General features: G+C 37.3%; 1 protein-coding gene across 1 annotated transcript in view; it reads left to right on the top strand.

Moving 5' to 3' along the window:
* Positions 1-23607, top strand: part of STXBP4 (syntaxin binding protein 4) — a 165353-nt gene that overhangs the window by 89677 nt on the left and 52069 nt on the right. Inside the window, exons 14-16 of the mRNA XM_081805248.1 lie at positions 2494-2610; positions 3208-3257; positions 5358-5491. Of these exons, the coding sequence (XP_081661374.1) occupies positions 2494-2610; positions 3208-3257; positions 5358-5491 (301 nt within the window). The remainder of the gene's footprint in view (positions 1-2493; positions 2611-3207; positions 3258-5357; positions 5492-23607) is intronic.

Below are 23607 nucleotides of genomic sequence, written 5' to 3' on the forward strand. Positions count from 1 at the left end.
AGGAATGCATTAAAATCTCCCATTTTTTTTTAAATTTATATATTTTGAAGTAATATTTTTAGCAGCATACAAGCTTAGAATTACATTATCATCCTTTATGGAATGTTGTGACTCTTCAATTTAGCAATCTTCTTTTCTCCCTAATATTTATTTTTGATTGATATTAAAATAGTTACAACAGCTTTCTTTTGGTATTTACCTGTGTGTGTTTTTCTTTCTTTTACTTTTAACTTTTCAGTGTCCTTATGTTTTAATTGTATATGTGGTAAACAACATATAACTGAATCTTTTCCTTATCTTACTAATTTTTGATCTTTAATTGGAAAGATTTTTCCATTTATACTCTTTTATTTGCTAATGCTCTTGGCTTCATTTACACCCTCTTTTAATTTATGCATCTTATGTGTCCTCTGTTTTTTGGTTGTTTTTTTAGTTGTCATTTCTTGCCTGTTTTTTTTTTTAATTGGTTCAGATTTCTCCTGTGTTCCCCAATTCCCATTCCATTTATTTCCTCCTAGTTTAGATGGTATGCACTCCATTTCTAATTTTTAATGATTATCTTAGAAATTTTAACATTCTATTTTAACTTAAATTATAAAACTAATCACTAGCTTTCCCCTTCTTCTAAATATTATAAGCACTTTAGAACATAAATCCTATCATCCCTTCCTACTTAATTTCTATTTTTGTCAGTATTTTAGTTCTTTCTTGACTTTTAACACCGTAAGTTAGACACTATTACAATTTATTTTGTGCTGTCAGCCTTTGTTTAAATAGATGCCCATGTTTACCATTTTCTAAGTTCAGCATTCTTTTTGCATCTCAGACCTTCTTGCTTAAATTATTTCCTTCCTGAAGTACATGTTTTAGAAATGTGTTTAATGAGGATCTGTTGTTAACAAATTCTCTTCAGTTTTGTTTGTCTGAAAACATCTTTATTGAACTTTTGCTCTTGAAATACATTTTTGCTACTTTTAAAGTAAGTTGACATTTAATTCTTTCAGTGTTTATTCCATGGTTGTGATATCAGCAGTCAATCTGTTATTTGTTTGCAATCCGTTGTTTCTTTCTAGATGATTTTAAGATCTTTTTATTTTCAGTGTTCAGCGTTTGACTATGAGTCATGTGTTGACTTATTTTTATTTATGTTGTTTGAGCTTTACTGAGCTATGAGGAACGGTGTCTTTTGTTATTTCGGAAAAACCCCAAACTGTTATACTGAGCAGTTTCTCCTTCATTCTTTCTGAACCCTCATGTGTAATTCACATGGGGTGTATACCAGATCTTCATCTAGTTATATTCTCCTTACCTCTTCTCCCTTCTTTTATATTTTCCATTGTTATTTTTCTGCTGTATTATAAGAACCTTCTTTACCTCTGCCTTCCAGTTTACCCATTCTCTTTTCAACTATATCTAATTGGATATTAAACCCATAAATTAGTTTTTAATTTAATTTTGATTATATTTTTATTTTTAAGATTGATTCTTTTATGTCGTGTGGATCTATTTTTATAGTTTCTTTTCCCTTTGTTATGTTTTAAACTCCTCCCTAATTTTTAAAACATTAAACAGTATAGTCTGTATCTTATCACTCCAATATATCTTGTCTTTATAGGTCTGATCCTGTAATTTGTTTCCTTCAACTGACTTTTATTCATGGTAGCTTATTTCCTGAGGTCATGTTCTTTTGACACATTATATGTACGAATTCTTTGGGATCTGAGTTTAGAAAATATCCCTCCACAGAAGTTTTGTGTTTGCTTCTACATTCTGGGACTGTTTTAAACTAAAATTTCAGCTTATAAATTTACAGGACACATGGGTAATACAAATTCTGACCTCAAACCTTCATGAGTGGGGGCTTGTGATTAGAAGTTATAGGGGAGATTTTTTTTAACCCACTTTCCAGAACCAAAATCAAAATCATGTATTTACTTCTGTAAGGTTTGTTTCTTTCTAATTCACCCATTAGAACCTCAGAACAAATTATGCTGCACTGTACTCTTATGAGTGAGTTCACCCAGCATTGTTGTTGTTTGTCTTCATGGAATTCCTTTACTGTCCATGGGAACTCTTTAGTCCCCTGCCAGCTCAGCTTTACATTGGATCATATTTGGATCATATTACATTAAATATATGTATATCTTCAGCAATTTTTGTTGTACCCCACTGGTAGCAGTTTCTGTCAGCAGCTGGCAAGCCATATTGTAAAAAAAAAAAAAAAAAAACATAAGCTCAATTTAAATGTATTTTGCTGTAAGAATCAACAAAGTCATATACAGCTTATCTAATAAAATTTGCAACATCCCTGTGCAGTTTAACTTTTAAATATGCAATTAGTTAAATGCCTACCCAAATTAGAAGATATATACAGTAAGAGAAAACAAATAATATGGTAATGTTGAATATCAGTTAATAAAAACTGCAAATAGGAGCCACTGATGTAAAAATCAAAGAAATGAGTAAGACCTTCCTTTTGATACCTCTGTCCAGGAAGGTGTCCAGGAGTTAAGAAAGAGAATTACAGTACTCGACTGCCAATTGCGAAAATCGGAAATGGCTCGAAAAACTTTGGAGGCATCCACTGAAAAACTTCTTCATTTTGTAGAGGTAAATTTTCCCATTATATATATATATATATTTTAAGATTTTATTTATTTGACAGAGAGAGACACAGTGAGAGAGGGAACACAAGCAGGGGGAGTGGGAGAGGGAAAAGCAGGCTTCTTATGTCCATTTTTAAGAAATCTGTAGATGACTGACAGATAGATAAATGTCCTAGTGTTTGGTGGCTAATGAAACATTTTCTGGCTCAAAATAGCAATGCTAACCTATAGCCAGGTTTAAAATTGCATAGATAATGAAAAGACCAGCTAACCAATAGATTGTTAAGAGAAATAATTGAGATAGGATAACATGATCCCAAATATATGCTATGTTTCAATGAATACTTTCTCAAAACTCTTAATACTATGTAAACATTATTTGATAAATATTTACCCTATAAAGAAATGTTCCCATAGCTATTACACATCTGAGTAGAGTTCCATGTCAGTGTAATTGATTTTTTTCCCTCATGTAACAGAAACACGTTTTAATCAGTTGGGAGTGGGAGGAGGGGGGAGGTTATAGATATTAGTTAAGTAAGAAAAAACATCTTAAAAATATCAAACTTACAATCTCCTTTACTGTTTTGTTTGTCTCTAGACTATTCAAGAATTATTTTCTGATAATTCTTCTCCTTTATCAAATTTAAGGTAGGAATATTTAAGTGTTTTCTGTAAAGTATGATTACATTTTTCATTTGGTAATTGTGATTAAAATACTAAAATCTCTTAAATAGCCTTAAGATGCTACATAACTCCTACTGGATGCTTCCCCCCCCCCCCCCCATTTTGTGGAAAGAGATACAAGGACATGTTGTTTTTGACCCCATCTCTATTAGAGAAATTCCTGGAGGGTAGCCAGTCACTATAACCTAGTACTCTAAAATTGAGGGTAGGAATCACCTATCTTGTTTTTGTCAGGAATTCTGTAAAGATGGGATTACCTTGAAGTTTCTAAGCATCCTGTGTATGAATAAAAATTACTTGAAAGGTCAGTCTCAAGCCAGCAGATCAGTTGTTATGGCAAACAGAATTTTATAAAACATGTTCATGCAATCAGTTTCTTTTATTTTCAACGTTCAGTAGACACAAATAAAAGGAATACATTTGGAGGATACACCTTAGTTTTGTTATTATTCACAGTTTGTTTCCAATTTAAAGTTTCTTACTAAGAGCTACAAACTTACTAATAACATTTATGTATTTCTGACTGCAAGTTTATGGTCATTTTGATACATAATGAAAGACAAAAGAAAGTTTCCTGTTTATACATTTTTCAAAGCAGTTTTTTCCCTCATCTTAGAATAGCTGCTGCTAGCAATGTATTTCTAGTTCTAGCAATACACGCTTGCAGAAACAGGAAAACTCTGCCCTTTACTATGAAAACAGCAGTTTAATAAATGAAGATGATTCATTGTATTTTTATTATATTTTAGGGTTCCACATGGCTTTTTTTTTTTTACTTTAGAAGAATGTCTATGGTAGTACACTTAAAAAATAATTTTATTATTGAAATGTAGTTGTCACACAATATTCTATTAGTTTCAGGTATACAACATAGTAATTTGATTATTCTAAACGTTATGCGATAATAGTATACTTTTAAACTCATTGTAATGCTTTATTCTAATGAAAGATCTGACATTTTATTGCTATCCATACTGCTGATGATGTAAGATAATTACGTGACTTTCGTGATAATTATTTTCAGTAAGAATTTAAAATATTCAGCAACCAGATTCCTCTTGTGTGGTTGTGTATCCCCCATTCCCACCCTCAAGGTCTCATTGTGCCCTTGAATAATAAATCAGAAGTTTTGGTATTAAAAATAAAGGTTAAAAATGACTATTTAAAAGCCAGAACCTGTCCTTGCCTTAAACTGGTTCATGGAAAAGGGGTTACCTTGAAAAACAACATTAAGCAACTTTTCACCCCATCTTGGAAACTTAAACTCTAGGAAAATCTGGTTCAGTCTTTTTATTATACTATATCTTCTGTAATAAATTTTGGCCTTGGTCATTCAACACAGAATAAAGGCCCTATATTTGAATTTGAGAATTGATGCTTTAGTTTCTCCTTGTGAATTAATACCATCATGCTTATGAAGATGGATAAAAATAATATTGTTTTCGTTATCAGTTTAAAATCATCTCTTTTCAAGTAAAACTTTCAATGTAATTACGGTTTTTTGCAGTAAAACCTTGCATTTTAAATTACACCAGAGCGCATTCATTTCAGGTGACATTTGCATCTTCAAAAAGTGATATAAATGCTCTAGGCTGTTTTAGATTTAGGGGACAACAAATGGAAGAGCTTAAGAGATAATTTCAGTTAAAAAAAATTCAAAAAAGGTAATTTCAGGAGCAAATATACGTATCAAATTTATATTTAATATTATAGGAAGTAATAGTAAATGTCCATTTAATAAATCTATGTTTAAGTGCTTCATTTGATTTTTTACAAAACTAAATAAAAGGCTACATCTTGTTAGCATAACATGAGCACTCACAAAATAAGCCCAACAAATGATTTATTCCTCCTTATTTATGAGGTCAATCTAATTCTTTAAATATGTCTTTGTTACATAATAAAGAGCTGAAAACAAACGTTTTGTGATTACTTCATTTAATGGCTGTAAGAATACACTATTCCCAGAAATACAAATATTTTTGTACATAAGAATTCAGATTAAGCCAAGATAGATGTTATTTATTGTATGATAAGTTCAACTTTATGTTATTGCCCTCACAGTGAAAGAAGAGCTATGTTAGCTTCTCAGACTTCCCTTACACCACTGGGAAGGAATGGACGTAATATCCCAGCAACGCTGGCTCTTGAATCTAAGGAACTTGTTAAATCTGTTCGGGCCATACTTGACATGGATTGTAAGTTTTATGCAATTTTTCACTTTTTTTTCTACTTTTTTTTTTTTAGTAATGTATTTAACGGAACAAAAGGAAATTTCAAGCTTGGCAGTTTAGTTTTGTTAAATTTGTTGGTTTGCCTACAGTAAAATTAATAGCTAATCGATAAATACACTAATTTTAGGGGGAGAATATTTACTTTAAGTGCCTGAAGTGGCTTCGAAGAGAAGTTGGCTGCTTAAGACATGTTTTTAACTCTACTTCCATCCAAAGTCTCTTTGAAATGGAAGAATAAATAGAAAAATAAATCCACAACACTGGAAACGTGAAAGGTTAGAACCCACATTGAGGAATTTTTGAATAATATACAATAGATGGAATAAAACTGAAGGTACAGCCCAGCTGAGCAAAAGACCCCAAAACACAATAAAGATGAATGACAAAACTGCTGAAACAGTGAGTTAAGTAGAACCATGAGAAAACTTCCAGGATCACAGGCAGGGAAAACTAGGAACAGACCCTTGGGCAGTCAGCACGGTAATTAATTAAAGGGCTATGGAATAGCTGAACCAGTTCCCTCCTCATCAGAGCTGCTGGCTCAGGCATTTACTCCTAAACCAAGGCCAAGAGAAACCTCTCTTAAAAGAATTGCATGATCTGTCGCTGGACACCCCCAGAGTCAGCACAGGGCTAGAAAGAGAAGCAGGGCAACTGGCTAAGTAACTTCCAACATCCCAGCAGACAGGGAGACCCTTGGGGAGAGCTTAAATGATTGGGTGTTTCCGTCCTTCCCTCCTCCTGTCTCCCAGCACTTTTGCCTCTTCATGGATTTGGACTCCCTTTTTATCTGTTTGTTCTCCTCTCTGTCCCCTTGATGTCAGTCCATCTGCTGGTTGTCTTTGTGCTGGCATCTCTCATTCCACTCTCCCTGGCTTTCCACTCTCAGTCTTCCCTATGCTGGGGACCAGATAGCAAATATCTATAAATATAAATGTGGAGAAGTACAAATGAAATTCTTTGTTAACAAAGTATCCAAATGAGTTTTGAGTCAAGTCCTGGGTAGTGAAATGGTTTGGCTTTGTAGAGGATAATATTCAAAGACCCTTTGGGGGTAACTTTTAACTTCAAAACTATGTTACAGAAAGAGGATTGGAAACCATGCCTTTAATAGTATCTTCAATTTCTGCAGTGAGGTGTTTTTTTTTTCCTTAATTTTGTATAATATATTACATTTAAAAAATCAAATTATATTTCAAAAACCCTATAAGAACTATGTAAAGAAATTCTGTAGGTTTCAGGGTAGATGAAAATAATCAGTTCTAATGTATTACGTGTATACTCAGAATTTTATATATTAGACATTTTTTTTTAATTTTTTTTTAAGATTTTATTTATTTATTTGACAGAGAGAGAGATAGCAAGAGCGGGAACACAAGCAGGGGGAGTGGGAGAGGGAGAAGAAGGCTTCCTGCCGAGCAGGGAGCCTGATGTGGCACTCGATCCCAGGACCCTGGGATCATGACCTGAGCCGAAGGCAGACGCTTAACGACTGAGCCACCCAGGTGCCCTATATGAGACATTTTTAAGTGAGGGTGGGAACAGTGAGGCAAACACCTGCACACACACACACATAGCCCAGCGGACGTTGCCATCATTAATTTTAATTACCTTGCTAACATTAACCTTTACATTTGTCAAACATGATTATTCAAAGAAAATATTTGAAATTCAGAAAGAACTTCTTTCTTCAGCAGAAAAGTGAAAAATTCCATCTGCACTTTTTATCTGTCATAAGATTGTACCTAGTCTGCTGTTTAGACTAGCAAACTACGTTATCTTTTTATTTAGAAATATAATTGCTAATATTGGCATATATTCCCAGTACTTTTATAATTTTTATGACCTGTCTTTTTATGTTTGATAATTCAGATAAACTCAGCTCATTTTTCTTTCTCTTTATGCAGTAGCTTTTTTCTATATGTAATGAAAAGCAGAAAATCACTACCAAGAGGTAGATAATTCAGCTGCAGTCTCTAACCTCATTTCCTTTGGTGTGACTGTCTGCTTATCTCAAGTAACAATTTGGAATTTTCTCTTGGGTAATTGCCTCTACTTTCTTCTTAGAATGAGGACACTCTGGGATTTCCTCAGAAATGAGAATCAGATTTCTTGGGTGTTACAGCTTAAAACCAGTCTCTGGGGAATATCTAGGCGACAATTCTGAACCTTTTTTGGATGGTGGCCTCCACTGGAATCTCACAAAAGCCCTGTTCCCAGACATGGACAATTATACACATTTGCATCCATCTTCGGGGTGTTCATAAATCCCAACTTAAGAACCTAGAAGTAGGATCACAGAGAACACAAATGCTTTCTACAGCCTTGCAAACCTGGCCATCCCACTCTCATCAGGATACCTCTAGCAGTGGAAAAGTATGTGAATCCTAGAGGCAGCCTGGAGGAGCAGTTTGAACCCACGTAAACAGTGCTCTGCTGAACCCCTGATGATCCCTGGAGATGCCCCAGGGAGCATCACAATTAGCCATCCAACTTAAGTGGGCAAATTACTTAATCTCTGGTTCTCTTTCCTCATATTAAAAGTGGAGTTCAGGGGGCACCTGGGTGGCTCAGTGGTTAAGTGTCTGCCTTCGGCTCAGGTCATGATCCTGGGGTCCTGGGAACGAGCCCTATATCAGGCTCCCTGCTCAGTGGGGAGTCTGCTTCTCCCTCTCCCTTTGTCACCCCCCCCCACACTGTGCTCGCTCGCTCTCTCTCAAACAAATAAAAAAATAAAATCTTTAAAAAAAAAAAAAAGAATGTAAGATGTCTGGTCTTTACTTACCCATGTCTTGTATCAGCTCTCAGTAATATCTAAGAGTATGACCTTAAATTATAGCTCTGTAAAAAATAATTCTAAAAAAAAAAACTAGTTAATTCTAAAGTAAAGGAAGGGGTTGAGATAGTGTGCTTTGATCCCGTGTTTCTTGAACAGATCCCTGTATCAACTTTTATAAAAAAATTTAAAATTTGGGGCACCTGGGTGGCTCAGTCGTTAAGCATCTGCCTTCGGCTCAGGTCATGATCCCAGGGTCCTGGGATCCAGCCCCGTATCGGGCTCCCTGCTCAGTGGGGAGCCTGCTTCTCCCTCTCCCACTCCCCCTGCTTGTATTCCCCTCTCGCTGTGTCTCTCTCTGTCAGATAAATAAATAAAATCTTAAAAAAAATTTAAAAAGAAAAAGGAGGGCGCCTGGGTGGCTCAGTCCTTAAGTATCTGCCTTCGGCTTGGGTGATGATCTTGGAGCCCTGGGATCGAGCCCGCATCGGGCTCCCTGCTCAGCGGGAAGCCTGCTTCTCCCTCTCCCACTCCTCCTGCTTCTGTTCCCTCTCTCGCTGTGTCTCTCTCTGTCAGATAAATAAATAAAATCTTTAAAAAAAAGAAAAAGTGGCGTCCATAATACCTGAAGTGGCAGGATTGGGGAATCAAGTTGAGATACTTGTAAAGTAGCTAACCAAGCACCTGGTAGTGGAAGATGTTCCATAAATGGACATTATTGCTGCCGGTGCTGCTCATGCTGGTACCACATTATTATTATTTAAAGCAGCTCATTAAATGCACTTTTTCTCTGTGCTAAGTATTAAGTAATTATTGTCTAAATCTTCTTTCAATGTGGATCCATTTGAAAATAGGGTAGACGAGAGCTTTTCTTAATATGTAACATTTATTTTCAACTTTGAGTTAGAACCTAACCATCACAGGAAACCGTGGTTAAATGTCTGAATCAGCATCTTATCTTTCAGTTGTTTATTGCTAACTATAACAAAACTATGGTGTGTTCCGTCATACTGCCCCCACTGAAATGTTATGCAGACAAATAGACATTTTTGATCAGTATTGAAACCCTTGGAGGAGCTTATGTCCATCTCCATCAGTATTTACATGGTTGATATCGTAATGTTTCATTGTAATCTTTATTTGAAATAGCTACTTGTTTTGAACTGCAGTCTCTAGTTGACATCTAGATTGACAAAATAGTTCTGTAACAAAAGCAGGAAGAAGCAGTTCTATTTTTAAAATGCATAATAAAATAATATCTGGCCAGATATTCCATAGGAGGTCTTTAATAAGAACTTATTGACTTCCTGGTAAATTGGCAGCACGAGCATCTACCTTCCTTCAAGATTCTCATGGAAAGGGGCACCTGGGTGGCTCAGTCGTTGAGCGTCTGCCTCAGTCGTTGAGCGTCTGCCTTCGGCTCGGGTCATGATCCCAGGGTCCTGGGATCGAGCCCCGCATCAGGCTCTCTGCTCGGTGGGAAGCCTGCTTCTCCCTCTCCCACTCCCCCTGCTTGTGTCCCCTTTCTCGCTGTGTCTCTCTCTGTCAGATAAATAAATAAAAATCTTTTTAAAAAAATTCCCATGGAAATGATAAATGGAATGTAAAAATAGAGTAAAAATCTTCAAAAGCACTAGCAGTTTACAGGCAAATCCCAAAAAGTTTTCAATAGGGCAGGTAGGACCAACATACAATGAAAGCATGAATGGCCAACTTGTTAGTCCCCCTGCTGAACAACAGTGGCAATTATGGGAATAATTGGAGGTCACTCTGGCAGGAGGACAGCCCTTAATGCATTCTATTTTTTTTAAAAGATTTTATTTATTTATTTGACAGAGAGAGACAGCAAGAGAGGGAACACAAGCAGGGAGAGTGTGAGAGGGAGAAGCAGGCTTCCCGCTGAGCAGGCAGCCCGACGTGGGGCTCGATCCCAGGACCCTGGGATCATGACCTGAGCCACAGGCAGACGCTTAACCATCTGAGCCACCCAGGCTCCCCGAGCCCTTAATGCATTCTAACTTGAAGGGGTAATGAATAAAGCCAAAGACTGGTGAGGGGGTAAATGGACTCTTTTTCTTCTTTTATCTTGGTGAGTCAGTGGCATTTTTGAACTCCTCAGGATGTATCAAGCAGGAGGGCAACCGGGGCTTGGTCCTTTAGGCAGCATAGAGCCACTTAACATGTGACATGCACTGGGGCACCTAGGAAAGGGAGCCCGGGACAGTGGCTTCTGCAGCAAATGCCACACTGCTCTTTACAGCCACCTCTGGTCCCGACTCACCTCTCACTCCCCTCAGATTGCTGCATCATCCTTATACTCACAACACAAGTGCACACTGGCAAGCTCCCAGCCAGAGCTTCGAGAGGGTAGCACCAACAATAACTTGGTTGAATGCAGTGCAACCAGGGGTCCACACATCCTTTCAAAGATCAAAAACCAATTCTGAGTAGAGTTCTCTACATTCAAGCTTTTATAAAGAGGAATACATAACACACACACATACATACACACACCTGTGTCTTATATTTCTTATGTGTGTTATGTATTATGTGTATATATATATATACACACATTTCATTCAAGATCTTTTAAACAAGTATATATACATAAGCATACCAGTATATGATCATGAAAAAGTCCACAGTATTAAAGCAAGAAAATAGAGCTGTCAAGATTCAGAATAGACTACCATCTACCAAGATGGCAGAGTGATCTCATGCCAAAACCTCCCCATTCTGCTCCTACACTTAGAAATGACATTTAAAATTATGTTTGTGTATTTAAAAGATGAAAACCAAGAAATGCATGTCTCTCTGCACCAAGAACAGAGGGTAAAACTGTAATGATAAGTGAGCCCTTAAGCTTCAGAGATTCACGGGATTGAGATGAGCAGCTGGAGCCAAGGTTCCTACACCCACGAGGACCCAAATGATGCCTGAGCGAAGGAAGCAGGGAGCAGGAATCTTCCCGTGGAAAATACACTTTCTTTTCTTAAGTTATATATTAGGCATTAAAAAAAAAATCCATCCAATTTAGGAGCCATCTGGGCCTACCACTAATTAAAGTTGAAAGTAAATATTCTTATCCACTACAGGTGGGAATATAATTTGGCACAACATTCCTGGGAATCAGTTTTGCAGTATATATCAAGAGCTTTTAAAATACCTATTTGAGGGGCGCCTGAGTGGCTCAGTCATTAAGTGTCTGCCTTCGGCTCAGGTCACGATCCCGGGGTCCTGGGATCGAGCGCCACATCGGGCTCCCTGCTCAGCGGGAAGCCTGCTTCTCCCTCTCCCACTCCCCCTGCTTGTGTTCCCTCTCTCGCTGTGCGTCTCTCTGTCAAATAAATAAATAAAATCTTTAAAAAAAAAATCTATTTGAAAAGTGTTTTTGAAAGTTAAAATAATATTTAGTGTTCATATATTTTAACCCAATAATCCCACCTGTTGGTGTTTTGCAAAGAAAATAATAAGCAATGTGCATAAAAATGCATATATGATTATTTACATCACAGCATTTCTTTTAGTAGCAGAAATACGGATGTTTGACTGTTACAAATTGGTTGAATAATCATGTAATTTTCCCTCAACCAGTTGAAAACAAAGGTGAAGTTTACCCCTACCAAAAAATGACCATGTGATTACATATATTTGTCTATTCAAGCTTCCTGCATCAATTCAGGTGTTCCTGTCGAAAACTAGCAGTATTTTAACTTTTAAAATTAGAATGTCAGTAATAGCTGCTTTTTGTCTTTAAATTCTGAAGCTAATTAGAAGTTATTTAAACAGATGGGAAAAGTTTTTATGAGAAAAAGGGGAAATGTTGTACTGCACGTTTGAAGGACTTTATAATATTTTTTTTCCTTTTAGATCCAGAAGTCAGACTTGATACAGCATCTTCTTATTGTACTTATTCTAGGTCTCAAACTATCATCACTGCTTCTCTTATTTCCCCAGCACATATTTTTATTAATTAAATGAGTTTATCCAAGGAAAAGCCATATGTTTTTGTTGATAGTCAGCTATCTTGTTTAGAATGGGCATTATAGTATTTCCTTCTTCATAAAGTTATCTTTGCTATTTATTTATTTATCTTTTCTTTCCTAGAATTGGGGCAGATTGTTCCAAGCATAAGGGGATAGTTTATGTGACTGATGCCATTTCACCTGTTTTTGTAGTGAGTTGAACCTGTTCTCTGGTGGTTTGATCATTCAGAGCTAGATAATACCCGTTGTAAATACTGGTGTTGTCACACCATTCAAGGAAAAGCATGAACTCACATATTCTCTTGTACTGTTGCAATTTGAAAGTAGGTCACTGCTGTGATGTTCCAATAAGAAAATATATCAAATGTAATCTTGGGTGATCTCTGGAAAGGAAACTGTGCTTGGGGTATTTAATTTTGCTTTATATGAGCAAATTATTGTTAGCCTCAAGAAAAATAAGTAATTTCTTTCCTGGTACAATTTTATTTCCAGGGGGAAAAAAGTGAGAAATACCTCACGTAAGAAAATAAATAATCATTTAGATTATTACTTCATTCCTTCATGCACTATTTATTGAGTATCTGCAATCGGCCAGACCCTGACCTAGGCAGTGGGGTACTAGCTTACAAAGTCCTTGCTGTCAGGCTACTTAGGTGCATTGTAAGGGTAGAATTGGACAAACGAGTTAGCAAGTAAGTAAATAATTCCAGACAGTGATGACTGTTACGTATACAATAAAACCAGATGATGTATGAGTGGGAATGCTAAGCCTCTTTGAAGAGGTGACTTTTGAGCCAAGTTTCAGCCAGGAGAAAATCTGTGGGAAGAGTTTTTCTGGCCAAGTACTAAAGCCTTGAGGTAGGAGCAATCTTGACATATTGGAAGGATAGAAGAAAGCCTGGGTTTCTGATACGTAGGAATGAACAGGCGAGTAAGCATGAGATAAGGGTGGAGATGTAGAGAGGAGCAAGACCACACAGGGCTTTGAACACCATTCTAAGGAGTTTGGATTTTATTTTGAATGTCATAGGAGCAATTGATGGTTTTAAGCAAGAGAAAAAAACCTGATCTGATCTACATTTTAAAAGATGATTCGGACATTTGTTTGAAACTGGGCTGTAGGAGTAGCAAGAGTGAAGAAAGCAGGAAGACTGGTTGGTTATTGCAGTGATTGACGTGGAACAGGATAGTAGCTTGGGCTAGTTTGAGTAGCAAGGAACAAATAATCATTTTTAAAAAGAGATTTAGTCCTTCGTCAGTGTGTATCACATTTTGGAACACCTGAAATTCAGTATTCATATTTAAACTTGATATTCATGTGCATACTGGGTCAGTGAGTAACCAGAAGTCCAGATGTACAAAGCAATTATCTGTTGTCATCTTGGATCTGTGACTATCACATGTTTTCTTATTGCTCCTTCTGCACATTAATTAACTCTTGGGTATTTGCCTTTTTCATTAAACAAATTCCTGAGAACTGAAGGGCTAAAGTTACGTAATAACATCAAATCCGTAATAACTATCTGCTGTTTTCTGTTGGTACATAGGAAGCAAACATAGTACATTTTGCCAGTCATAAAAATCAGAAAGCCACCATATTTCCAGTATTTAGCATACACAAAAAATATCTAGTGTGAATCAGTCCCAGAGCTACCACATGATAGGCATCTTCCTAGAAGACCATTTCCAGGGAAGTATTTCAGATCCATGCTTTAATCAGATATGTTGCCAACAGCTGGAAGCTATGAACGCATGTCCAGATGAACGAGACTTAATTCCTCCCACCAGGCAGGCATAGAGTTGTCAAGGGGATTGCAGGATGTACAATATCCAGGATTTATTCAGGTAAAGGCCTCCGTACCTTCGTACTAACATGGGGACGTAGAATGATTTCCAACACAAAGGTAGAAAAAGAAATACAAGGACTGCTTCAAAACTTCCAGAAGGCACTGATGTTTGAGTATATAGTACACTATCTATCTCTCTTCCAAAAAAAATGGAACTCCAGTTCCTTCACAATTAGAACTGACTGCAATAATAAGAGTGTCTACCGTGGAGCTCATGTTTCAATCCTATAATCCGACAAGCAAAATGCAAATGATGCCAGAAAGAAACACTTTCCCTCGAGGCCTGAAAATGTCCTCATCCAAATGGAATACATTCTTTCGGGTTAATGAAATAGGCGTTCTCCGGAGTTCGTATGAGGACAGAGTATTAACAGCTCATCTCAAGAGAGACAGTGGCAGTAGCTGTCCTGTCAGTAACGGCTTTCATAATTATTTAATATGATAAGCCAGTTGGGTGTAGATCCAGGAGTTCCTGCCTTTAACGGGAGAGTATTAAAATTACTACTCCAGATAAACCTATTTAAAGATAACAATGCCATAGATAGCTTGAAAGTACTATTTTGCATCCATATGTCCTGTGAGATAGGCGTTATTGTTTTCTAATTTAAAAGATATGAAAAGATCAAGGCTCAGAGAACTTAAATGGTTTACTTCGGTCACACACTTGGAAAGGGCAATGCCAGCCCCCTGACTCGGGTCTTCTAATATTCAGTCCTGTGGGTCTCACAGGAGTCCAGTTAAGTCATTATGTCACAACTGAATTGGCGCCTTTTTTTTTTTTTTTTTGAACATATAAAATGGTGAGGTGTGGTATTCTCAGTGGTATCTTAGATTTGATAAGTTACAATGACCTCTTGGAGTCTTGGCTTCCTGTCTGGAAAGTGGGGATGCAGTCTTCCTAAGGTTGTTTCAAGAATTGAGTGAACTAGTATAAAAGTGCTTTGTAAATATAAAGCACTGTATAAATATAAGATTGTTTTATTAGAGTTCATTTTTTATTTTAATTAGAATCAATGACCAAAATTTACCTCAGCTTAGCTAATTTTCATGATTTACAAATATTCAGAATAAAGCAACAAGGCTAAAGGAGCTTTAGTAACTTCCAAACAGGTATAGATTCCAACCTAACTCGTTGATAGCAATGTTTTTCTCAGGAGGTCAGATTGGGAAAATATCTGTTTATTATTATTATTATTATTAGAAACTTTTATATTGTTTGAGCTTTTTCTTTTTTTAGAGTGAGCATTTGTTAATTCTGAAATTTAAAGCATCCTTTTTAAAAGAATTTTTTTTTTTAAGATTTTATTTATTTATTTGACAGAGAGAGACACAGTGAGAGAGGGAACACAAGCAGAGGGAGTGGGAGAGGGAGAAGCAGGCTTCCTGCCGAACAGGGAGCCCGATGTGGGACTTGATCCCAGGACCCTGGGATCATGACCTGAGCCGAAGACAGACGCTTAATGACTGAGCCACCCAGGCGCCCCAAAGTAAAAGAATTTTTAAGCATCATAGAAGACTTACAGTAAAAAATAAAAGCTCTCTTTGAAACCATTTACAAAATAATGCATACGGAAGGAATAATAAATGTGCCTTGATAAAGATCTTGAAACTGAAGATAGAGTCAAGAACTGAATCTTTAACAGTATTTTTAAAAAATGTGTGACTTTATGAACTTATTCTACCAACATTACCAATTAGACTAAAAAATGATTAGCTCTTGGGACTATACAGTGCTATTTGTGTTTCTCGTTTCTTTTATAACAACCACCAAATGCTAATGAAAGTTAAAGTTCAAGTAGGATAGAGAGAGAGCATTGAGAGTGAGAAAACCTGCATCTAGGACAAGATTTTTTAAACCTTAGGTAAATTCCTCAACCTCACTTTTGCCCCATTTATGAAATGGAAAGGAGCATTATAGCTCATTATATCACAGGATAAAATGAAGTATCATTTGTGAAATTGCCTTTAGTTTTTACATAAAAAATAGTTGTTTACACCCTAAATGATATCTTTATTAAAAAGATAGATTCGTTTTTACTTGTAGAAAGGCAGAATAGTATTAAAAAGACCATATGCTACAGGGTTCAAATTCCAGCCCTATCACCTAATAGATTTATGCTTTTGGGGTTCTGTTATCTCCCTGGGTCTCATTTTCTTCATCTATGAAATTGGAGATATCACCAATTCATAGGGTTGTTTAGAGGATTAAAACTAATGTATCTGAAGAGGCTAGCTGATTAAAGATAATGTTTATAAAGTGGCTCCCATCTGGTAGGTGCTCAATATATATCATCATTATCTTCATCATTATAACCTTCATCATTCATTGTCAGTATGTAATAAGAGTATTTTATTTTGTCCCTGCAACCTAGTCCAATATAAACTATTCTCTCCCCACCTCGCCTTTTTCTTTTCTTTTGAGAGCTGGAAACCTTAGAAGGTGGTGAAAGATTTCTACTCATGTCGATTTATGTAATCTATCATTATTAAATTACTCCACTGAGAACATGTAAGAAACCAAGTGCTAAGTTGCCTAAAAACAATTGCCAAGTAACATTTCATTCTTTAAAGGAGGAGTAAAGAAGCCCAGCTTCAGCTCAAATTTATTTCATGGCTATGAAGTTTGAAACAATAAAGTTTATGTCTAGCTGGCAACCTCAAGGGCTCTCCAAATGTCAGTCTTTTTTTTTTTTTTTCTTTTTCCCAGAACTGGATTTATTGAGTGAATGGCTATTTTAACTCCCTTCCTCCCCATTCTGTACTTCCCCCCTGGAGAGGGAAGCCTTGCTGAACTTGTATAGAAGATAGCAGTACTAAAACTGCCCGGGAATGGGTACAGCTAGCCACCAGTTCACTGCAAACCCCTAAACTAGACTTGAACAGGCACTTCACCCATACGAGGAAGGAGTCAGCCTTATCGATACCCGGTAGGAGAACGCTCCAGGTAAGTGCAAAGGCCCTGAGGCAGGAGAGTGCCTGGTATGTTTGAGAAAACAGAATAGTATGGATGAAGAGGCCCAGTTCATGGTATCATTCAGTCCCCAGCCTGTTTACATTCATAACAATCTATTTCTTTTTTAGAGTTTTATTTATTTAAGTAATCTCTACATCCAGCGTGGGGCTAGAACTCACAGCCCCGAGATCAGGAGTCACATGCTTTTCCGACTGAGCCAGCCAGGGGCCCCAACAATTTATTTAATGTTGGCTTCTTCTCTACCTCCAGATCCCTATTTCACTCCCATATTTTATTCTCTTCTTAGGACTTCACACTATTTTTTGTTTGTTTACTTGTTTACTGTCTGTCTCCTCTATTAAAATATGAGCTCCTTGAGAACAGGGATCTTGAATACCTTGTTCATTACAATTTAGGTAACATTTAGAATAGTACCTGGCATCTAGTAGGTGTTCATGAGATATTTCTATTTTATAATTGTGATTAATATTTGTTTAATAAAGGTATTTAATATATATGAATGTTTAATATATATGTTTTGATGTCATTTACTTAGGAGTGAGTTTAAGATAATGAGGCACCATTTTTATTCACCAGAGGCCCACATATCTGTAGTGTTAGTGAATACATAAGGAAACCCCAACACACTCATACACTGTTGACAAATTTTACTCAATTCAGCTCTTGTAGAGAGCAGTCTGTCTGTGTCTCTGAGAGTCTAAAATGTACATTTTCTTTGACCCTTCAGTTTCATTTCTAGGAATTTATTAAATAGAAATAAATGCCCATCCATATGAATGAATCTAATATATAGCAATATCCACTTATATGTAGAAATAGACATCGGCCAATTCTTTCCACAAGTATTTGTTGAGTACCTACGTATGAGACACTAAGATCAGACTCTGCCAATGTTGAGGATGCCTCTGTAGTAGAAAGTAATTAACTAAAGCTCAGACATGAGGTAGGAGAGGCTTGTAGAAGAACAGAATTAATTCTTCTCTCTCGTACATATGGACCCTAGGTGGGTGCCACACCCCATCAGCTGGGGATTTGTGACCATAATACCTCCATGAATGACCACACCTTTTTTCAGATCTGGTAGAAGGGGAGTAAGACTACAGGCAGTTTCCTGTCAGAAATCCATGAATATGAGTGAGGGTGATGCTCCAGAAAGAGCATTAGAGCTGAAAAAAAGAAAGAAACCAAAGTAAATCTATAAAAGTGGACTTCAAACAGTCCAGGCGGAAAAGAATATGAATGATGCTTTCATTAAGGTGGATCATTAACTGGTGTGTGCCAAGCTGTTGGAATAGGGAAGCACTTCAGCTACTGTAACACCTGCTGGGATTGTAGTTCTACCAAAAGAATCTAAAGAGGATGCAATTGTTTAATTATGTACATATCTGGACATAAACCACAGATTCCAAGATTCCAATTTTGTTTCATTTTAAACTTGGGTTAAATGGGTTTGTTCTTATATTTAGAGACCATGGATGGGAATGTGACTTGTGGAGTAATAAATCTGAAAAGATGAACTCCATTCAGAACTTCACTTACAGTCTCAGCAAGAAGGAAAGGGCAGAAGTATACATAGAAATCAAGGAAAATTTCCCAGAATTCTATGCTGAGCTTATATGTTCAAATAAATGTATAAAAGCTGGACAAAGAAACAACCTAGAACTAACAAGAACTCTTAAGAATAGTGGCAGGAGGGCACCTGGGTGGCTCAGTCGTTAAGCATCTGCCTTTGGCTCAGGTCATGATCCCAGGGTCCTGGGATCGAGCCCTGCATCGCGTTCCCTGCTTGGCGGGAAGCCTGCTTCTCCCTCTCCCACTCCCCCTGCTTGTGTTCCGTCTCTCACTGTGTCTCTCTCTGTCAAGTAAATAAATAAAAAATCTTAAAAAAAAAAAAAAAAGAATAGTGGCAGGAATGTTAAAGCCAGGATTAACTTCAGCTTTTAAAATTTTTTAAAGATGGGAAGAGCTATATTTGAAGCAATAATAAAGAAGATTCAGTATGTTAAATTAACATAGAGGGGAAAAGTCTAAGTAATGTGGTAGACCCTCTTTGAGTCAGGATCCCTCCTTCCCAGTGTTCATGCTTTTGTGTGGTCCTGTCCCATGGAGAATGTGCAGGTCCTGTGATTTACTTCTAACCAATCGAACACAGCAAAGACAGGATGCACATGGTAACATTGCGCAAGATTTTAGTGCCCATTTTACTGGAGTCTCCCAGTCCTTTCTGGCTTCAAAGAAGTGGGCTGCTATGTTGGGAGACCCACGTTGCAAGAAGCTGAAGGCAGCTTCAGGTGGATAGCCAGGGAAACGGAAGCCTTTAGTTCTTTAACCATAAGGAATTGAATTCTGTTGACAATAGCAAAACCTTCCCCAGTCAAGCCTCAGATGAGACTGCAGCCTTGTGAGACCCTAAATAGAAGACTTGGCTAGGCCCAGACTCCTGACACACAGAAACTGTGAGGTAATAAAATACATGTGTGTTATTCTAAGCTGCCAAATGTGTGACCGTTTGGCACAACAATAGAAAATCAGTATCATAAACTACTGCCATTTGCTTCTATCGTTTCAGTTGAGAAGACAGCCTTTAGAGTGGTATGGCTAGAATTTTCCTTGGAATACAACATTCCATTCTATTAGAATAAGAGATACAAATTACATTTAGAGCTCTGAGTCAATCTTCACGCTCCCCATAAGATGACTCTTCTCTGTCTCCTTCACCTCTCTGACTCTTTTCTATCTAATCAAAGGAAATTTGGAAGAAAAAATAGAAGGGATACTTTTTTACAATCTTAATTAAGACACCAGCCTCTAGAAAGAGCTACTGTTATGTTACAAATGCTGTCATGAATCTTCCTCAGAGAAGCAGCTCTCCCTCCTCACCATGTGATGTTGTCTCCTTTGGCTTAGTACTCCTGCTACCTATTTATTACAGTGCTTGACACATGGTTGATTGCCCATGACTATTTGATGAATGAATTCCTTGTTAAGTTACCTCACCCATAAACCCAGTAAGAAAGAAAGTCATCATTTCCTACTGTGGTGCTCTTCCCTTTTTAGACTTTTGGGAATGAAAAGGCAAGCATGACATTCATTTATGTACATGGAAGCAAATGAATAAACCCCAAGAATACAGAGATGAGTGAATTGCTTTTTGAATAAACCCAGAGAATACAGAGATGAGTAAATTGCTTTTTGTAAATAAAAGGAACCTTAAAAACCTAATATGAATACTGATTATTTCATAATTGTCTTTTTTTTTTTTCTTCTCAATCTACCAAGTTGTGTTCAGTTTTATAGGAGACATATTCAGTGTTGGTAGATGCCAAAAGCTTAATTGTCTGACTCCAAATGATACTGACATAATAGACTCATTTGCTATGCCTCCATTCTCTATCTTCACATCACATAAAAGTACAAACCTTTTATAACCTGACAATAATTGAAATGCCTTTATCTTTTATTCATTTTATTTTCAGCTTCCTTCTTTGTAGACCCCTGGTGGAAACATAATTTTAGCATTATTCATTCCCGTTTGGTACACTGAATGCTTGGTCCATTGTACCTCATTACAAGCAATCTGTGAATTTTTTTATAAATACTTTTGTTAATTCATTCCTAATTGTGCTGTTGGACATTACTGATAACAAAATGCCCAAAAGATTTGGTTTCATTTACATAACATGTAAGTAGAAAATGAACAAAACTATATGCTCCATTGCTTACTGTCCATTTCAGAAACACGGTATTATTTTAATCTAAACTAAGGAAATGAAAGTATTTCAATGCAAAACATCATTATTTATGAGTGAGGAAATTACATATCTGTTGAATTGAAACTTTCATTTGTAAAAAGTGGCTCAAGGTACCCAGCTGGCTCAGTCAGTAGAGCATGTGCCTCTTGATATTGGGGTTGTGAGTTCGAGCCCCGTGTTGGTGTAGAGATTAAAGAAATCCAAAAAGTGGCTCGATGGCCATGTGTATTGCCTAAGAATGTGGTTTTGTTTGTTTGTTTTTTTATATAACAAGTGCTATGTTCCTTCTCCCTTATAATCTATTCTCTAGTGGTCTTTAATGTAAAATTCAGACTCTGTCACCCCCCCAGTCAGAACTCCCCAAACATTTCCCATTACACTTAGAATAAGATCCAAACTCCTTACCATAGTTTACAAGGTCCTTCATTTCTGCCCTACCTGTCTGATCTCATTGTCTACCACTCTCCCCCTGCTTACACTATACCAGCCACATTGGTTCTGTTCATGTTCTTGAAACATGCCAAACTCATTTCCACCCCAGTGCCTTTGTACTTGCTGTTCCACCTCCCTGGAATGGTCTTCCTTCAGATCTTCACCAGGCTCACTTTCACATTCAGGGAGCTTTAATGTCATCTTTTGAAGAGGCTTTTCCTAGCCAATCTATCTAAAATAGTAGCCCCTGTTACCACTACCAATCACTCATGATCCCCCCCTCCTTTTTTTTTTTTTTTTTAAAGATTTTATTTATTTGAGAGAAAGAGAGAGAGTGTGCATGGGGGAAGGGGCAGAGGGAGAAGCAGACTCCCTGCTGAGCTAGGAGCCTGACGTGGGGCTTGATCCCAGGACCCTGGGATCATGACCCAAGTCGAAGGCAGATGCTTAATCGACTGAGCCACCCAGGCACCCCTATGTTATTTGTTTTTCTAATAGCGCTAATTGCCACTGGAAATTGTGTCACTCTACTAGAATATAAACTCCAGGAAGGCCGGGTCCTCACTTGTCTTATTCACCACTGCAGCCCCAGAATCCATCATTACAGCAGTTACTCAGTATGTGTGAATCAACTAAGTAAGTAAGATCATGGAGATAGGTTGTATAGCACTAAATAACAACTGAAGAGAGAAACAAGAAAGAGAAGTCAAAATGGCACTGAATTTTTGAGCCCGGATTATTGAAGGGTGGTGGTAGAACCATTAAAAGTCACAAGTAACTCAGAAGGGAAGACAGCTTTGGGAGAGAAGAAAGATGAGTTCTGTATTAGACATTAGAAATGCTGCTAGACACCTAGAGGGAGACTGGGAGAGACCACAGGATTGGAGATGTTGCTCTGGGGATTATTCTTATAGTTCTGATAGTTGAAGCCCTAATAGTGTAGATGAAGGGTGTAACAGGGGAAGAGGGAAAAGTCTTTTAGGGACAGCTCAGAGGAGGGAGAAGGGCCAGATGGGGAACAGTCAGGATGATAGAAGTAGAAATGAAGAGTAGAATATTGGGAGGTTTAAAAAAAGAAAAAAAGCCCAGGAAAAGAGAATTTCAAGGAGGGAGTGGTAAGCGGTGCTCAGTGCTGGTAACAAGAGAACAATATGTGGGCAATGGACCGGCTGTGATTGTAAGCATTTGTGACCTTTACGTGAGAAGCTCCGGTAGATTGGTGAGGGCAGAAATACATCTTACACCAACTCTGTCTTGAATGTCAGTTTAATCTTTCTTCTGTGATTCATGAGGCATTTCAATATCTCTTAAGACCTCCTGGTCATATGATAAATATCAGTTATGTAACTCTAGTTTAAAAGGTGTAGGGGTAAGGGAAAAAAGGTACGGGAAATTGAACTCAACCTATACCGATCCTACAGCATGTGTTGGAAGTTACTCAATCTGAACTGTCCCTGCCTGGGCCCAGGGTTTTGTGATTTTTCTAAGGAGGGATGCCATGTGCTCTGATAGTTGTCAGCAACGTGTCATTTCAGTGCGTGCCTTGTTTTTCTAAATTGAGAAGTGCTAAGATAAGAGGGAGAATGTTAGTTAGGCCAGCAATATTTTTGTTTTATTGTCTGCTGACATAAAAAAAAATGTGTTAAACTTTATTTTCGTTATTTTGCAAAGATCTGAAAAGAATGAATAAGCGGGAAAAATTGCTCATGATCCACTACCAAGAGGCGATCATTATTTACATTTTGGCCTTCTTACTTTTTGGTCCTTTTTTTCCCCCCAGCTTTTTAAAACTTCTAACACTTTCATGTTATTTTTGTATAATGGGAGAAGAAGTACAGTGGCTAACAGCATGGACTCGAGAACCAGGTCTCCTGGGTTCAAATCCCACGTCTGCCTCTTATGAGCAATATGACCTTGATGAGTCTCATAACCTCCCCGTGCCTCAGTTTCCTCACCTGTAAAATGTAGGAACTACTGATTCTTTTATAAGCTCATTTGTTCTGATATCTTGGGTACAACAGACAGTTGATCCCATATCCTTTCCACCTTTCCAATCTTGTTTGTTCCATTTTCCCCTCCACTGGCAGTCATTTAGAGGAACTTCTCATCCCTTCTGTCATTTTGCCTATCTTTCCCCTGATGTTCTGTACTTTTGTCTTGATATGCCAGTATTGTTTACAAATAAAATATGGGTTAGGAGCCACCTCAACTCCTGGAGACTGAGCTAAAATGAGAAACAGAGGAACCCCGTTGAGGATTAAACTTGTCTATAAAGGCCTTAAAATTGCATTGCCCTGTTCCCTCACATTCGAG

Source organism: Leptonychotes weddellii, chromosome 15 (assembly GCF_054177405.1).
Source record: "Leptonychotes weddellii isolate Sample4059 chromosome 15, ASM5417740v2, whole genome shotgun sequence".
Lineage (NCBI taxonomy): Eukaryota > Metazoa > Chordata > Mammalia > Carnivora > Phocidae > Leptonychotes > Leptonychotes weddellii.